At 35.0% G+C, this 18879-nt stretch overlaps 1 protein-coding gene across 2 annotated transcripts in view; it reads right to left on the bottom strand.

Moving 5' to 3' along the window:
* Positions 1–18879, bottom strand: part of LOC119079488 (paired box protein Pax-6) — a 70258-nt gene that overhangs the window by 8978 nt on the left and 42401 nt on the right. For both annotated transcript variants that reach the window (XM_037187431.1, XM_037187432.1), the window contains exon 5: positions 14265–14487. In XM_037187431.1, coding sequence (XP_037043326.1) covers positions 14265–14487 — 223 coding nt within the window. The remainder of the gene's footprint in view (positions 1–14264; positions 14488–18879) is intronic.

Here is an 18879-nt window from a genome sequence, read left to right as displayed (position 1 = left end):
TATTTTGACGAGTGGGACGACTCGAACGTAATGTACTATTTTAGCAATCTGTTACAGTAACAATCGAACGAAGTAATAGATTCGTCACTAGTATAACTGCTTATGTTGATACTTCGTTTTTCGTCTCAAATTAATCGAATTCAATATCAGCAAAAACAATTCAAAATAAAGAAGTCAACAGAGGATTTGTCTTCTTTTAGCTCTTTCGAAAATAAATTGCCGAACAAAAATTAAGATCCGTTTCATAATCAAATTAGTTGTATGTAACAAACAGCTATATATGCAATTCACCCATTCAAAGACCCTCATTAATAGCTTGATTCGTTTATACTGCTGATGAAACGATGAAATTATGACTGCATAGTATACCATACACACATATCGAATTGTGAAATTAATTTGTTTTTGGGATTAAGCTGCGTGCGGCACACATAACCGTTATGTTCAAATAAAATTCAGGATGTAATAATTGGATTGCAATTTGTTGCAATTTCGTTATTAATATGTAACCAAATAAACCGTTTGTTTCGGTTGACATCGAGTCGAGACCTACGCTAATAATTTCCAAGAGGGTGGTATAACGTAATAGGAACAACTAGAAGTGAGCAAAGAACAGGTCGAATAAGTGTAATGTTTTGAATTAATTCGCGATAACGCCCATTAACAAATAACCGAATTAAATTTCCAATTTTTTCCCCGAATTAAATTTTTTCACGTTTATACAATTTCAAGCTTGTTCAGCCAACATTCGAAATATATTTAATGGTAACAACAGCAAAGTAAAAAAAAGACTCGTCATCACCTGAAAAAGGACATGATGGGGTGTTGCTACGCAATGCCAGTTTTATGGCGCTTTAATAAAATATTATAGCACGTACACGGTGGCAAGGCATTGTTACGAATCGATTTCAATATGCTCCGATTTAATCTTCCCAATATCATCCCTCCAATCGAATCGTTGCTGTGCTTTTGCCAAGCGAAGATTAGGAGTATGGTGTGGTGTTATCTGATTCTTATAACTTAAACAAGTATAAAGCATTGAATTGGTGAAATTGTTTGAAGTTATGGGGAAACGTTATAGCCCTTATTCAAAAAAGCAACGGAATGAATCAATGAGGAATGCAGCTTAATTGACTTTATATAATTTTTGATTTCGGACAGTCTTTTGTGATAAAAAGTATTGTCTTGATGTGCTAGCGAAATAATATTTTTTAGAAATTCGACCTATCCTCTTGTCTCACCCTATTGAAGCTATTTGGAATTGGCTAAAATTTGCTTCATTTTCAATTTAACAAATTTAAGCTCGCAACAGGCCGAGTAGGGTATAGTGAGGCCTCATCTGCAGCAGAAATGAAGCTACCTAAATCATGCCTTAATAAACTTGAACTTGAAATTTCAGATCTGGTGTAGGATAACCTTAGTTCGATCTGTATTTACCAAACCATTTGATAGACTTCATTCAGTTTGAAACGTGAAAACTTTGTATATCATCAAGATCAGTATAATTATCGGATCTGCTACTTCTTGTGAGATATTAACATGACATAGTCCCTCAATTGTTGAAACAAGTAAGAAGTGCTAGGTTGAGTTTGGCTACCATCACAAAGCTATATAAATATCAAATTCTGATACTGAGGCTCGACTAGGAATAAAAACAGTAATTTTTGGGCCATTCACAAATTACGCGTATTACCTGTTTAGCGTGCATCATTTATGAATGGCCCATTTAATTAAAGATTCAGAGTTTTAACCTTTCATGAACGGATATCGCCATATGACACTCAAATCTAAATCTTATTTTGTTTTTAAATTATTAGTTTAGTTTAGTGTTTGATCGAAAATCTTTTACTTCTTGAGTGTCACTGTACGGTCAGTTACACTAGCCAGGGTGCTAAACTTATTTTCGTTGTTGATAACAAATGACACATAGAATTTTTCTAGAGTATTTCTACCGATTATATCGTATTGGTAACGTCCCAAAGTTCAATCAAGATTCATAATTTTGGTAGTTACAGTGAGTTTGGTAGGTGTAACGATGTACACTGAATGAATCGTATGACTTAAGCCAAATACGATTAATTTGTATGCATACTTCTAACCTACACTAAGGCGGGATATAAATTTTCTTCAAAGAATATTTGCATACTTCGAGGCGTGGTTCAGAAGTCTCGTTAAGCCGGTGGTCCGGAATGCACTTGTCATTGGCTGTAAATGGCTGTTAGGTTGTCTCTAAACAAACAAATCAAATTATGACGAACCGCTTCATAAAGGTTACTTTAGACAATTGACAATGCTATGCTATCCTCCACTGTCCCATTTCCTCGCATTTTTTTCGTATTAATCTCTAGGGCAAAATGTGGTCGCCGGACGACTGGTATATGAGTTGTTGGATATTATTTCGATAGTTTGTAACGAACAAATGATTTCAACATAACTTAAATGTATTTCTAAACTCAATGAGCAAAATGGAAATATTATTTTTAGTTTGAAAATTAACTGTCTACAATTCCAGTACACAAATCCAAATCAGAAAAAAATATTGAAAGCTTTAAAATAATTTTTTATTCACATTTTCATTTCTGATTTTTTTTTCAGTTTGCAATGCTCTATCCGAGAATTTTTCATTTAAACACAAAAAAGCGTATTGAGCTCACAATGTTGTAACTGAAATCATTGCAGTGAAAACTTCATTTTTATGAAATTACGGTCGAAGTATAAAACATAAAGCTAATTCGTAAAAACGAAGCTTCATACACAAAATAGCATAACTTTTATGTTTATTTATAATGGTGGCCATATAACTGAACATTCATTTTACCATTGAACTTAGCGCAGCTAAAATAAATGTTCATATTTTCCACATACATCTATACACAATCACATATGCACCACCGTACAATATTATACTTGTACTTTTCCAATGGAAATTGAGTTTTTAACGAAATAATACAGAGCAAAAAAAAATTGATGTACACAATTTTTATATGCCATGGAGTATGGAGTGTAGCTAATAAAACAACATGATGTTTTTTGTGTGAAAATATGATATTGAAATGAAAAGCCATGCTCTTTTTAATGGTTAAATGTGCAGTGCATTCATTTTTATATTATGTTTTTTGCGTTATACGACACAAAAAGTAATAGTAATGCTGCACATAGTTCAATTTTATGACGACGATGACGAACATACATTCAAAATGTTTGTGGCCTAAAATTGCTGAGGCATAAAAACAATTAAAACAGAAACATTCTAATTGATTACATGTATGCAAATGACGTTGAAGTAACTGTAACGTGAGTATGGTCGTTCACAAATGACATAATGTGAAAAGTACCTTACTTTGGCAGAAAATAAAACCTTTCGTCTGCCGGGCTGATCGGGTTTCTATTAGACTTTCACCATATAGAACACTACTTCCTTCTCGAGAAGCGTATCACCATGCAATCATTATATATATTGCACACTTGTCACGAAGAAGTCGAGGCTTGCCGAGACTGATAGTGACAAGTGTGTACTCTATTGTATCACATAAGCGAAAACGAGACAACAACATAGACCTGAAGTATAATTTTTGAATTATTCTTCTACTTAAGTAATTTTGACATCCGAACATCGCACGTATGTGATAATAGTACATTACTGCTATAAGGCTGTACTTTTACTTCTTTCGTTTAAAGTGTGTTTGATACGACAATCTTTTACTTCATTCATTTATTTTAAATTCGACAAAAACGACTGCTCACAATTATGACACAGCCGGCGAAAATCGATCTTTATCAGTTTTAGCGCGCATTGAGTTAGATAAGAGGACAACCGTAAGAGTTCATCGTTTCTTTTTAGCGTCGTTGTCGATAACAGATGGTAAGTCACTTCAAATTGTAATGCACACAGCACACTCAGGTATCCGCTCATTCAATCGTGTAATTCTGTAAATCTACCACATTACAACATTGTATCTGAATAATTGCAGAACCAAATTATGTAAATTTGAATTACGGAATTTACATGACATGACTTTAAAGTCAATTATGCAAATAATACCTACTGCCACACTAATCAATAACATTAATTGTGTCAATTAATAAGTTGTAATCAATCAACCAGGCGCTTCTTTACTCATACAAATAGGGTTGATGGATGTAATACCCAATGTTAAACTTCGATTGTACTAAATATCCAATAAAATCTGAAGATCGAACCGATGTAACGCTGATTTTGTATGATGCTAGCGTATGAATTACGCATAACCTATCACCCATCGCTAAATCTCCTATATGTGTTTCAGTATGTTAAACCTATTGTTGTGTGAATCGCTGTGTGAATTAATTATGTCTATTTTCGTCACAGACACAATCCAATACATCGCATCATCAGAAACAAATCGAATTATAATTGTGAATTCGGAGCGTACGAATGTATGTTTTGTATGTTAATTTCTCATAATTCTCTCGTTAATTTCATGTCAACATCATTAGAGTTGGGCATAATGCAAATTCGTGTCTCTGACAATGGTTATTTACATCCTCCGGGTAGGATAATGGTATCAGAAATATTCTCAGTTAGAAGACGAGAAAAACCTTTCTGGGGAAAGGGGAAGTATTGTACTTAATGGCAACGGGAGTAGCTAACTCGGAACTCGAAAACTAGCTCGTTTCTAAGTTTCTTGAACCTTTGAAAGCTTTCCTGAGCAAGCACTTCATCTAGGTGTCCGATTTTGCCCATCAGTTTTTTAGTGACTTTGTTTGAAGAATTTTTGTTTTTGTTGTTCGTTAAATTTTAATCTGTTACTTCTTTTGTTGAAAGTATCACCTAGCCGTCTATCACCCGTCTAACACATCATCTTTTACTTCATTAGTTATTAGCAAATATTTTACTATATGAAGGTGACATCTACCAGGGCGTTTGTTTTTGTCGAATATGCCGATAACAGATGACTAGTCACTAAACAAATATAAGTGAATTCACTGGAAATTTGTCGATTCCTTAAATCTCACTCAAAAAGAATTCTTGTTGTGTGTATCTAAAATCAATCTGTTGCTTGGATTAACGATACTAACTCTTATCACAGTATATTACATTAACACGAAGTCTTATCGTATCTTAAGAAGCAAATAAGCAGCACAGTCGCGGAGGATTATTATGAAAGATCACGTATTCGAGCTCACTAGATGGACAGCCCCAAATCATCACTTTGGATGTTGAATACTATGAAGACAGATTTAAGTTGCATAGCATAGCCCGCATAACCAGAATAAATCGATGGTGACGCAAAATCGTCTGATTGCCTTCAAAAGTCTGATATTTGAATGTCTTAAAAAAAAGACCCCAGCCTGATCGTGCAATACATTTATATAAAAGAGGAGTTTTATGTTTCTCGCATTAAATTTCCAATAAAAAAAATTTACGTCACATTCAGTCGAAGACAATATTTTTTAACTTATAAATCCTTTGAGAATTTTTCCATATGGATGAAATAAGGAAAAATGTTGGCGACGAAATATTTTTTTTATTGAAATTGATATCCGCCATCAACATACAATGATTATGCATGCAGCAATGAGTAAACATTATAGGCATACTTATGAAGGGTTACGCTCAACAATAATATTTGTCACATAATACTTCATTTGTATCAAAGTGATATTTTATAAACGTTCATTAAAATACGTAAAATGTAAGGGTGAAAACATTACTTTGCGCTCAAAAGCCATTCTATGCTATATCCATTGTGCATACAGAAAATTCATGTGGTGCTTTGGGTTTTTGTGTTCGGGGTTCGTGCTTAAATAGGCAATGTAAAGTCTAGAGACAGAAAAGATTTTGCTGATCCTCTCCTGATACTCGGTACAATTTTGTGAATTTAGTTTGGAATCAAACATTTTCTGCTGCATGGATATAGACAATTCTAGTTCCCCCTGCTGATTTATTTTTTAATTCACACTCAACCCACCCAACATTTATCACTACATCCAAGTACATACTTAAGTCTACTTGAAATTATTAGTTATATTTCTAGTTGAATATATATGTACGAAGTCGTTTGTTTCCATTCAATCGAGCGGTATCAAACCATATCAAACGGATTAAGAGTGATATTTGTATCGCTTGATGCATGGCTTTTTATAGTAAAGCGAATGACACTGTTTTTATTTCGTGTATCAATTGTGACAATTGTGAGAAAATTAGCACACATTTGCTTTGTGCAAACGGTTCGTTTTTTTTTCTCTTGTTCGTCGAAGGTTAGATTTGATTTGATTGGCATGGCAAGTATGACGAAAGGAAAAATTGTAAAAATGCAATCAAGTGTTTCTGAGGGATGTTCGAAAGGATGGGTGTAAGAATGAACAGTTCAGAGGTTTAGTGAAATTATGTCTTTAGGCTTGATGAAAGAAAATTGCATCTCAAAGAAGGTACTAGCACAGCTCTTGCAGACGGCTATTTTACCAACTAACGTCAGCGGCGAAAATATGGTCTTAAATAAAATCAAACTGATTCTCGAATCGAAAATAGTTTGTACATTCAACCGAAACTACAGTCTTCACAAAACGTATGTTGGTGCAATCTGAAAGGAATTTGAATTTCCAAGTTATCTCACACTAATCGATATGGGAAGTACAATGATAGTAGTAGATTAAATCGAAAGAAGTTAGTGATTTGATAATATTATTAGAATATTTGCGACTAAGACTTATAATTGTATAAATCGACATAGGAACTTTTGATTTATAGCCGTTTAGAAACAACAAGTCGGTCACTAGTTATTTATAACCAGAAACGACTAGTCATCTGTTATTAAAAGCAACGACAAAGAATACGCCAGCATCCTGTTAATGTTAATGATATGGTCATCATAATCCTGGACTCAATAACAACACAAAATTTAAACACTATTTCGAACTGCCCGACATTTCCAAAACCCCTTAGTATGTACTTTGTGCAATTTTCTCAAGCGGTAAGTTTGTTTCGAATGACAAATTCGTCAAAAGAAAAAAGTACATCAGGAAAGTCACGTCACATCCTAATCCTAACCCTTTTTCACCACTTTTAAATTGAGGTGTGAACATGACGTGAAGTGCATTTCTAGACTTATTATGACTTGCCTTGCCTGAAATGCGAAATTTATCTGGATGTATTTTTTGGTAGAAAACAAACTTTTTCTCGATGGAAATTCGAAACCGATTGCAGTTACTTTTTTACGAAATTACGATGACTCGGATTGTACAGGGAGAGAAAAGTGAAATTCGACATGTTTTCTGATTTGGGAGTTGCTGGGGTTTGTAAATGATTCCGAATGAATTTTCTTTTTGTTCAACAAAGTTCTTTTGGAAACATGTTGAATTTCACTTTTATAGTAGATTCAGAGCATGGAATTTACATCTTAGCTTAAAAAAAAATTCAAAAAAGACTTTTCAAGACAAAACGTAGAAAATTTTCAGTTTACTAAAAAAAACTTGCAACTATCAGTTTAAAGCTGGGCCTGAGTGCGATAGTGTCGTTCACAACCTTTGCACTTCAACTTCGAAAAAGGTGAAAAGGGTGAAGTAGGGCTGAGCTTGTCAACTTACCATCACAAACCGTATTTTCATCATAAATGTTGAAATGTTACACACTTAACTACTATTTACTTTGCCGTATTTCGTAGTTCAGAGCTTTAAATCGATATTTCGGTTTTGTTCGCCCCTTTATGTATTCAAATACCCTAAAATATTTTAAAATTCGAAAATAATGTTGGCTTTGTAGCGTTGATTTACGTGTATTATTTGCGGTGAACGTGTCACATTGCATTCGGTAAAAAGATTGAGAAGAAAATCTTGCAAGGAATATCTACAGTTGAACAAAAGCCATGGAAAAGAAACAGTATCTATTGCGGGTTTCATTTAATTATGCTGCAACAATGTTGCAGTGCAACATACATTCTATTCCATTCAGTATTGACGTTAATGTTAACTGCATTACAAGAAAATTCGGGGAAAAAATCTATTAAAGCTCAATGAAATATTCCCACAAAATTAAAGAGGCAAAATCAAACGAAGAAATAAAGAAACGAATTAGACATCTGTGACGTCGTGCCCTTTGTTATATTCTGTTTATTTACTGACATTTAGAACACACAAATTTCTGTCGTTCACAAAGTAGCAAAAGTTATTATGTTTCCTTTTGTTATGGCTACGGGAAATCAATCAGATCGTTACTCTTCAGGGTAATTTCATACCGTTTATTGTTCCATTGTTAGCGGAGGGAAAACATCAATGAAATGCGTTTTTTATTGATTTATATGTATTTGCGTGTACACCGAGCCAATCTGGGCTATATAGAGCAAAATTTAAATGATAATCTGAAATGTCTGGAATATTTAAGCTTTAGATCTAATCTTAGCATGCAATCTGAACATTAACCCATGAACGAGCAAAATTTCTCAATCGCAAAATACGACGAATTGTTATATTGTTTGGGTCGTTACGAATTATTAAGCATTAAATTCCATTTCGCCTCATGGATAAAGAGAAAATTTTCAATGATGATGAACGACGCGCAACTTTGCCTTCCACAAACAAAGGTCAATTTGCAAGTCATTCGTGCGGGATATAAAACAACGTCATCCCTTCGGGGCAAAATTTCGAAATGGTGTTTTATTGTTATCATCATAACTCTCTTGATTCATCTGAACTTGGTTTCAGATTATTCTGTGTAAGTGTTATGTAAACGGGCCATCCATTTGCGACAGCGGTAAATAATGTGCCGAGTACATAATGAAAGTTTTGTTGGAAGATGTAGCATTTACAAATAGAATCAATTTTCATTTACATTTTACAAGAAATCGTGTGGGGTATTGTCTATGGAACAAGAGGTTTTAAAATAACCAAAAGAATATCAGGCATATTTCTAGAATGGCCAGATTAGCTATATTTTCAATCTGAGGCGAAGCCGAAAGTAAAATTTACATTATGAACATCAACGAGATAATGATGGACCACGCCGACCCGGGTCCTCTTGAAGGAACTAGTTGTGTTTCCAATCGTCGAAGCAGCTCTTCGATTCTGTAGATAACTTAGTATAAGTTGAGAAGCACTCTGCGAGAGACCAACCCGAAAAACTCGACACTGTCGACGCGAAACGACTGGAACATAAAGGTCGTTTCGCGTCAACAGTGTCGAGTGCGTCGAATGAATTAAGATCAACAAAAATACGGGTGACCGAACTTTTTCCGAAAATTTTCTTTAATGAAATTAGTATGTTAGTAGCTCGGTGTTCCCCAGCCGTGCAGAAATGACCGTTCACAGCGTTGCGTGATTCTATTGAATCGGTGGTTGGAAAACCATTTATCGTGATTGTCTGATACTGTTGCTGATGTTGTTTAAATACAATCTACTTATACATCTTTTACGTTTTACGGACATTGCCCGAAACATCTTCGATTTTTTTAGCGTAGAATTCCGAGCAGATTCATCTACAACATTCAAAAGACCAAATCCATGAGTCTCGGGAAAGTTTTCAACTTTAAATTTATTACTTTGTTGAGTTGAGTTGAGTTCGGAATATCTAGACAAATAACAGTGAAGTGTAAAACTATTAAAGATAAGCTTCGAATTCACTTTAATGAGACTTTTTCCGATGAAATGACATTGTGACATCATTTGTTATCGACAGCAACAAGAAAAATAAACAATGATCACCAGCACCGGCTAATGTGGTCTTTTATAGTAAATTGTGTTTTAATACAATTGAGGTAAGAGATTTTTTATCAACCTGTCCAACATAATTGCTAGAAAAGAAGTAACAGATTTAGTAACTAAACTGGTCGTATAATATCTATCTGTGAAAGAAAGGCTAGTGGAAAATCGAATTCTACATCATTTTCGCTCATACAATCTGCAGGAATATAATGTTCTTGTATAAATGGTACACATTTTACCTCAATCGGTAGACCTTATATCGTAAATGATTAGTCTCTGTCAGTTAACATATTATAACAATTATAACAATTGTAAAATCTCTCTACAGTGTGGGTATGCACCACAGGTCCATTAGCGGCTTAGGTGCTTGGAAACCATCAACTTTGACTTTCCTGACCATCCTACCTACCTGTTATCCTACCTGAAATTTGTTGTCTTAGAAATGTTGCTGCAATATTTCCTAAAGTCACCGTCTTAAAACTGTAATGCCTGGAAGCCGTTCCATCACCTCTCATCTTTGATGTTCTAAGAATGTCTATGACTCGTAAAGATGAAGCTTAGTTGAAAGCATTCTACAACTCAGAAGATGAAGGGAATACGAGAACAGAGAAATATTTTCTGTTGGAGAAGACACTTTGAATTCTCCTATAAGTCATGTTCGCTGAAAGCCTGTACATGGATAACGGAACTACCGATCGTTACATGTTTTTCTTAAATGTTCCATGTCTCGGTTTTTTTTAGATTCCTAAAATATGGTAATGAACCCACACTAACGTTGTGATGTTTCCACATTTCACCCGAAAAAACACTCTCCCTTGGTAGAAGATACATAATTTCGTATTTTTTTCTTCTTCTCTTTTTATAATCCAAAATTCTAGTAATGTATTTCGAAAACAGCTCCAATTCCCCACACCGAACGCAAATTCACCCCAGGATTATTGTTGAATTTGTGTATTTTTCCGCACATCTCTCCCTGAATACAGTTTTGGCATAGCACATACCATATATACGAAACATTCTATTCTCGTTTTGTTGTATATAAAAGGAAACATCTCCGACTGTTGTGCATATTCACATAACCATATCATTCCCTCACAATTCAGCATAATATAAAATACACGTCGGATGGGACATACGCATATTGCATATTATTCGGTGTTGTACATAAAATATTGTTATATATTCCAGCTGTATGTGTACATATATACATAGGGAATTGTGGTGTGGCGCCACTGTTGTGCTCCGTTCAGAAAAGGGATGTGCCCATTGGTGCGGAAGTTATGTTCATTTCGCAGTCACCCTTATCTCTTACTACCTTGATGTTATATCATATTGATACATATACACACCCCCACAAAATACACTATGGTTGTGTTTTGTAAGTGATAGATGTGTATAAAAGTTGGGTTGTGTACGCATTTCTGTGTTATGAATTGACGACGAGAATTATACGTTTTATGAGAATGTGCTCGGCGAAAATGTTGGAAGAAAATGTCTATCTTCTGGCATTTATTATTGAATTTCCAGTATTGTTAAGTTTTTCAAGCGTTGCGCAATCGCATACTGTTGGGTACAAAACAACAAAACACACAGGGTATTAATTCATCTGAACAATCAATAGAATGGACTCAAAATTCTCATCGATGAATACAATTTTATTTGTATTTGAAACAAGAACAACAGAATATTGATCTGATACATTTGGATGATGAATTTCCAACTTCACTTACAAAAGCGTTGAATTGTTAAAAGCTTTTAAATTCTTTAAATCTGAACCCAAGCAATGTGTCTGTGCTGCCGCTATTGCAAATATTTCTAATCATTTACAGGAAGTATTAGATATAACATAGATCAGTGTAGATGAGATTCTTTTTTAGGGCATGGCATGACATACCAGTCTACCCTGAAAACTACAATAGCACGATCCTTACTCTCATAGCTGAATACTGTTGTTTCGTGAAGTTTTACACTGAAAACTATCAAGGCTGTATACTTTGGGGAGGTCACGCAGATCGCCATTTTATGAGATACGCGGGAACACACCTTTTCCATACAAACAAATTCACCCAAATTAAATTTGTATGGCGTGGTGAATTTTTTGTATGAAACGTGGTGTGTAACCTGCGTATCTGCATCTGCGTAACCTCCCAAAAGTATAAAACCTTGGAAAACTATTACAGCGCCATATTCAGCTAAACAAAATTTGCTGACAATCGGTGAATATGTCAACAAGATCCATGCCCTATAGGTTTGTTCCAAGGCCATATGAATTGTCAATTTTCATCCATAGAACCATAACCTCAATAATATCTCCGTGTAAATCGCGTAGGCGACGTTGCTCGATTTGTATGAAATATCACGTAAGCGGCGTTGCTGTGGATGAAATTTTCGTTGTTCGGGTTGTCAAAGTTCGTGTTAACAGTTACTTGGAACAAACCTATTCTCTTCAAAACAGTATAGCAATAAAGTACTGGTCGGCCAGATCACGGCAAAGTAAAAAAAAGACAGGAGCGCTTGATTTCACTAGTGACCTGAATTATCTATAGCCTTATATTTTACGAATAAAATTAATTGACTCTGGTTTTACTCTGCCGTGGCCAGATCCATTAGTAAATTTTAAAAACAACTAGCAAATGACGTCATATTTGTGAGCAAGCGTATCGCCATTGTAAGTAACAAATCTGTTGTAGTCTTTGATTCAAAATCTCATGCACGGTAAAGTACACTTTACATCACTGTTTGTGACAGGGAAAATGCACTTACCGTCCACAAACATGTAAAATGTGTTACGTCACTGCTTGTAAATGCTTGTTTAGGCACGAGTGATTACTCCACTCGCCTTCGCCTCGTTCCACAAACCTCACACCTGCCTAAACAAATATTTACAAAGAGTGACGTAACATACTAATTCTTCATAAGTTTAAACTCAGTTTCGTAAAAGGTCGTGCCTTTCATAATGTCTTAAACATACTTAGGCAATTGATCGAAAGTACCCATAGCCAAAGTCATGTATTTTGGTCATGTAATTGGTGTGTGAAAAATTACGAAAAATTAGAAACTTTAGAAACTTAGCATTGTATTAATTTCTTCTTGAGCCACACTTAACATAAGAGTTTTGGACGCAATGGAAACTTGAACAGTAGCACGCCCCATGTCAACTTTTCATCTGTTTGCGACGACGACACAAAAAGAAAGACGTAATTTATTTAATGTCGTCCATATATAGGAAAAAGCCTGTTCAGAACTAATGAAGTAAAAGTTAATTTGTTGAAAATGTTTAAGATTAATAGAAGTAGTAGACTCCATAATTATTATATCGGTGGTGTGCTTGCTGTTTGTGTATTGAATGGTTCAAATCTACGAAACATATTAATCTAAAACTAATTGAAAAAATAGGCAATGGGGAGAAGGACAGGTTCTGGAGAACGTCGCCAATATACACCCCTCCTTCACCTCTATACGTCGACAAAACGAAGCGATAAGCTAATTTGATTTCTATTAAAAGTATTCTGCTGAAAAGCCAGAAACTTTTCGGAGCTCAGAATATTCCATGCATTGAACAGATATTTATAAAATTGCATATTATCTTAGAGCCAAGACAACACTGTTAAGTAACTCGATACATAGCCATCGACTTTCGTCACAGCGTTCCCATGAATAGCAAATATAGAAATTGTGAAGCAAATAACGCTTTCCATGTACAATTAGATTATTCGCCACGTACAACACACAACACGTTTACTGCGTGTTGTAGTTATTATCAAAATTCAAAGGAAAAAATTGAGCTTGCAGTGAAAAGAAAATCGAAAACTTCTCGTCGCCGACATAAATGTTCAATTTTACCCAGTCTTATGTACAACCGAACCCAATTTGTCTTAAAGCTGCAAATACGCATGTACGAACAACATATATCACGAGCCTTATGTATACACGGTTTATATCAAAGCCAACGAGAAACAGGGAATCGTAATGTGATGTGATTTAATTTTGACAATTTCGTCATTTGTACAGAAAAAAAAACATTGTCATCACGTTCTTTACTATGGATATATCTATTGCTGCTGGTTGATGAGTTTTTTTTTCTGCTGTTTAAGAACATGTTGACAGGATGAGGGAAGTCGGATTTAACGACAAAATGCAAATGTAGGGGTTTTCAACGATATGAATTGAAGTTAGAACTCGATTATATGGAGCATTGGTTGGCAGGCATAAGATTGGATGTTTTACGACAACAGATGATCGTAAATCAATTTGTTCAAACTTGCGAACATCAAGGTCGCAGAAGGAAATCTAAATCGAAAAAAATCACCAAATTTCGCATGAACAGAAAAGCATGGAAACGGGGGAAAATGCTGACCGGAAATTTGTCGTTTTCATAAATGTTATGGTCGCTTTCTTTATCGACAATGCTGCTTTCCGTATGTCCTAAAATTCTTTCACAAGCGAAAGCATTTCGAAGAGGACTTCTTCTTCGATTTCCGATTCTACTTGAAACTTTAATTTAGCTTAAAATTGATCGTTGGGATGCGTTGTTTTGATGGTACAAGTTTGCGTTTGCGGAAAAATGAATAATTTAACTGGTAACTCACCACGTTTTTGTAAGTCGTCTCGGGTTATTTGACCGGTTAAATTCGTTGCGGGCGTTGGTGGCAATGATAAATGGGCTGGCGTTGCACCACCTGGATACCATGCCCAGCCACCTGATTGTCCATTAAACATTCGTAATTTATCATAAACGGATTCACTTTGGTGTTGGGCCTGCTGCTCTTTTTGCGATGCTAAATTACGTAAAACTCTATTTATTGACGAAACCTGAAAAATAAGGGAACAAATTGGTTACGATTAAGGATTGGAAGGACGTATTTAATAGACATTTGATTTGCGAGTATGATTCACAGAATCTGGGGAATGTAGATAACATGCTACCAGCTTTAACCTTTAAATACTGAAAATCTACTACTTCTTATGCTTAAAATATTTAGAGCGGCATTGTAAAATAGACGTGAAAAAAGAAAAAATTAATAAATAAATCACTTATTTTTGTCGTTTGTATCGATAACCAATCGACTAGCCAGCCGTTTCAGAAAGGTCGCTGAAAATCGTTGCACTTTTCTTAGCTGAGTAAAATCAAAGTTTCCAGTAATCCCTATTGGCCTATCTATTATGAAGAGATTATCAAACCTTCGTAATTGTTAAAACTGTACTCTATTAAAACGAAACCGTGTTTTCAGCCAAATTAAAACCGCACGATAGTAACAAAAACTAACAATTTTTGTAACAATACATTTGTGCCCCGAATATCCCTAATATAATAATTGTACATGTGCATGCAAAGCTTAATTTCAAACGCACACACAATATTTTATTAGACATTCCGATCTTCCAGTTGAGTGCGACAGAATAATAGACCCATTGGATAATATAAATTGCAAATCGACGGCGACGACAACGCGTTTGAATTTTTTTTTTATTTTCCTCTGCGTTTTTTGTGCTGTTCAATGTAATTTAGTATGGCACAGGATTTTGTCTTTAGCATTTTTTTTTTAAATTTAATACAAAGTTATATGTGCTGTGCGTAGAACATGTTTGAAATCACACACAGCCTTTGGGCTACAGATGTGATGTGCCAGATATATGGGGTTTTCGTATGGATTAATAAAATTGCGTCGACGAGAATGAACAATTACAATTAGAATTGAATTCAAAATAATGCACTGACGAAAAGAATTGTCGGGCAACAGCAACAACAAAAAAGGAAACGGATCGGAATTGAAATCGAAATGATTTCTTTATTAGGTTAGGATTGAATTTAATTTGTTGAACCTTGTGTGCAATAATTGTGACTTGAATGGTTTTTGTGGGTATCGGTTTGAATGTGGTATAATAGGATTTGTACACTGCGGCAGGTCGCATTTTATTGTTCACGACAAATCACTGGATATAAACGCAAAACTATTGCTAAAAAAAATGAAAGAAGAATGCGATTTAAATCAGGTTTATCCGACACCTACAGAACAGGCTTGGTAATCTGTAAAAAACGAGTTGTAAAGATTCAATTCTTTGTTGCAATTGCGTCACAGATTCATGACGGGCGCAAAAAGTGCTTTGAATCGAGCGTGAATATGTCACCAATCCCATTTTATGTAGATCGGATGAAGGAAAGGCTGGCAAGATTTCCAATTCTGTACGACTCGCGTACATTTCTTTTGTATGCGCACACCACAATGTATTGTTATAGTTATTAACAAGGCTTTGTAGAAAGTATTCCTGAAGGGATAGACCGAAAATGATAAATTAGCTAAATTTTCAATGTAAATTAAACATGAGAGAAGGCGTATAAAACATTGTCGTAATGACCTCCAACACAGTATTTACCCGAATTTTTTTCTGTGTCAACCTACCTCCAACATTTTGAATTAACTCTCCGGGTGCCACCTTAAACTCAAACAACAAATTCCCACAAAATATTAACTCTTCTGAATTAATTGGCAACGCATTGTCACTGGAAAAATAGCCACTCTCAAAGTCGTACCAAATTAATTCCGTTCCCAGTTCGACTGAAAGCCATTTATCATCCACCTTTACTCTTAAAAAGGATGTTAACACGATGACAACGAAAACTACAACCAAATTTGCCCTCAAGGAATTGAGGGTTGCGTACACTATATGTAGTTTGTTCTATTATCATAATCGGGTTGTTTACAAATTTCTGTGTCATTTTATGGTGATATAACCGATCTGTGTGTATTGTATAGGAGAAACCACACAACAGCACCATGTTACGAAACGACATAAATTGTGGGTTGTCTAAGGCGTGGTATATGATTTACGTTTTGTTGTTCAAAGGAGAATAGGGAAAAAAAATCGTAGAAAAATGAAAAGGCCCAAACTCATTAACCTTAACTATGTAAACATGTTCAGTATACAGTGGTGGTTTGTTGTGCTTTTTATTACATGTGGGAATGGTGGATTCTATCAAGCTTTGTTATACCATAGATTTCGGAAGTTTTTAAGATTATAATCTCAGATATGCAAGGAATGTCGTTTCCAGAAGTGGTTGGTTGGTTGTTTATGTTTGACCGAGTCATTTACAAAAGAAAATTGTACAAACAATTAGGCAATATAGAAACAATTAAGCTTCAAAAATTGAAAAAAATAAAATTGTAACAAAACGCCTCCAACACTTAGACCATCTTCGTTGGGCCCATTGTGCTTTATAAACTTTCAGTCTCCTCCTTCGGGTTCGGTTAGTCATTTGTCCTCTGTCCCGAGAAACACCATTTTGGCACAGGATAATGTTAAGCACGGTGGGTTTGAACGAATTTTAAATAAAAGTGTAAGTTTCCAACCCGGTTTTTTTCATAAGCAAGTTGGGGGAGGGAAGTGCTGTTCAAGTAAACAAGTTTTAGAAAAATCCCCAGAGCTGTTTCTGAGAACCAGCAACAACGCCAGCCAGGGCTTGTGAATCAGTGAGGTCTGAAGATTTACATTGGAATTGGTAGAGGCACAAATTCCAAGATTTACAGTGGAAAAATTATTGCTCTCGATAATTTCTTCATGGAGCAATAACAGCTGAAAGTCAAAATGTCACCATGTTGAAAGACAGATATCTTATTTACGAAACAACCGAGGAAGCCTGTAAATAGTGATACCAAAAACAATTTGTTTGCTATTCGAAAGGGTTTGCAAAACTAGCCTGGGATCAGTATTTACAGGCTTCCTCGGTTGTTTCGTAAATGAGATATCTGTCTTTCAACATGGTGACATTTTGACTTTCAGCTGTTGTTGCTCCATGAAGAAATTATCGAGAGCAATAATTTTTCCACTGTAAATCCTAGAATTTGTCCCTCTACCAATTTCAATGTAATTTTTCAGCCCTCACTGTTTCACAAGCCCTGGCTGACGCTGTTGCTGGTTCTCAGAACAGCTCTGGGGATTTTTTTAAAACTTCTTTACTTGAACAGCACATCCCTCCCCCAACTCGCTTATGAAAAACCGGGTTGGAAACTTACACGTTTATTTAAAATTCGTTCAAACCCACCGTGCAGCCTCATTTGAAAAGCTTTTAGAAACGGCTTGTCATTTGTTATCGACAGTAACGACAAAAATAAGCGATAGGCTCTGGTTAACGTTGTCTTATAAATCAAAGTATTTACTCAAACTAATGAAGTAATAGATTTTGTATCGAACAAAAGAATATGAGTTTCATCTCGCTTGTCGTTTGTAATAAATGGAAAGCCAGCGATAAATTAAAATAAACATTTCATTGTTATCGTCCAACGAAGTCTTTACTGTATGGAAAATAACAACCAACCCTTAGCGAACTGCTGCCAAAAATAACCAAGAAAAATATAACAAAAACTAATCTCTAAATTTCATGTTATAATCTTAATCTAAATTTGAGTGGTTATTGTTATAAAAATTAGTTATGAAAACTAACGGGTGTGTTCGAGAGTAGTTTCACTTTACCGAACCACACATACCTAACAATACGTACAATGAATTCTTGTACAAAAAAAAACCACTAGAGAAAAGGGTGTAATGTGTGCGGTATGAATCGATATGTACTCTCACAATAATCAGTTTTAATGGCTTTTTCCTCAATAATAATAATCAATACCATACTGGAACAGATAATATGACCTACGGCTACAGTTATCTGAGAGATTATACCTTAATGCTTTTACTGTAGAAGAGATGCCGAATAAGGTATCATAAGTGGAAAAGGATTAGTCTGTTTTTTGTCGGCACCTTTTTTTCTTGAAGTAATTTGGACTCAAAATTGAAATTTTGGTTTTTTTAGTATTCAAAAATATAATTGAAGTCTATGAAGTGACCATGTCCATTAATTGTTTATAATAACACAGAGGACTACATCAGGGCGCCGTGGATATCAATGTTGAATTGAAAGTGACCAGCAAAATCTACAGTTCTTCGTCGGCTAGTACGACAGTGTAAACAAACATAGAATCATATAAACGTCATCAAATGTTTAAACAAATTGATACAAAATCTTCTACTTCTCTTGTTTTAACATAAGTTGTAGACTTTAAAACTACATATGGAAACGCGTTTTTTGGCCTTTCCAAGCTACACAAGCAACCCAGACTCAGACTCACAATGTATTGTGGCTAACGCTAGGTTAGTTGATTCCAAACGATTTTATTATAAATAAATTAAGATATCGAGGATAAATCAAGAATT

The sequence above is a fragment of the Bradysia coprophila genome, unplaced genomic scaffold (assembly GCF_014529535.1).
Source record: "Bradysia coprophila strain Holo2 unplaced genomic scaffold, BU_Bcop_v1 contig_324, whole genome shotgun sequence".
Classification (NCBI taxonomy): domain Eukaryota; kingdom Metazoa; phylum Arthropoda; class Insecta; order Diptera; family Sciaridae; genus Bradysia; species Bradysia coprophila.
Note: the sequence above shows the minus strand (reverse complement) of the source record. Positions and strands in the feature narration are given on the sequence as shown.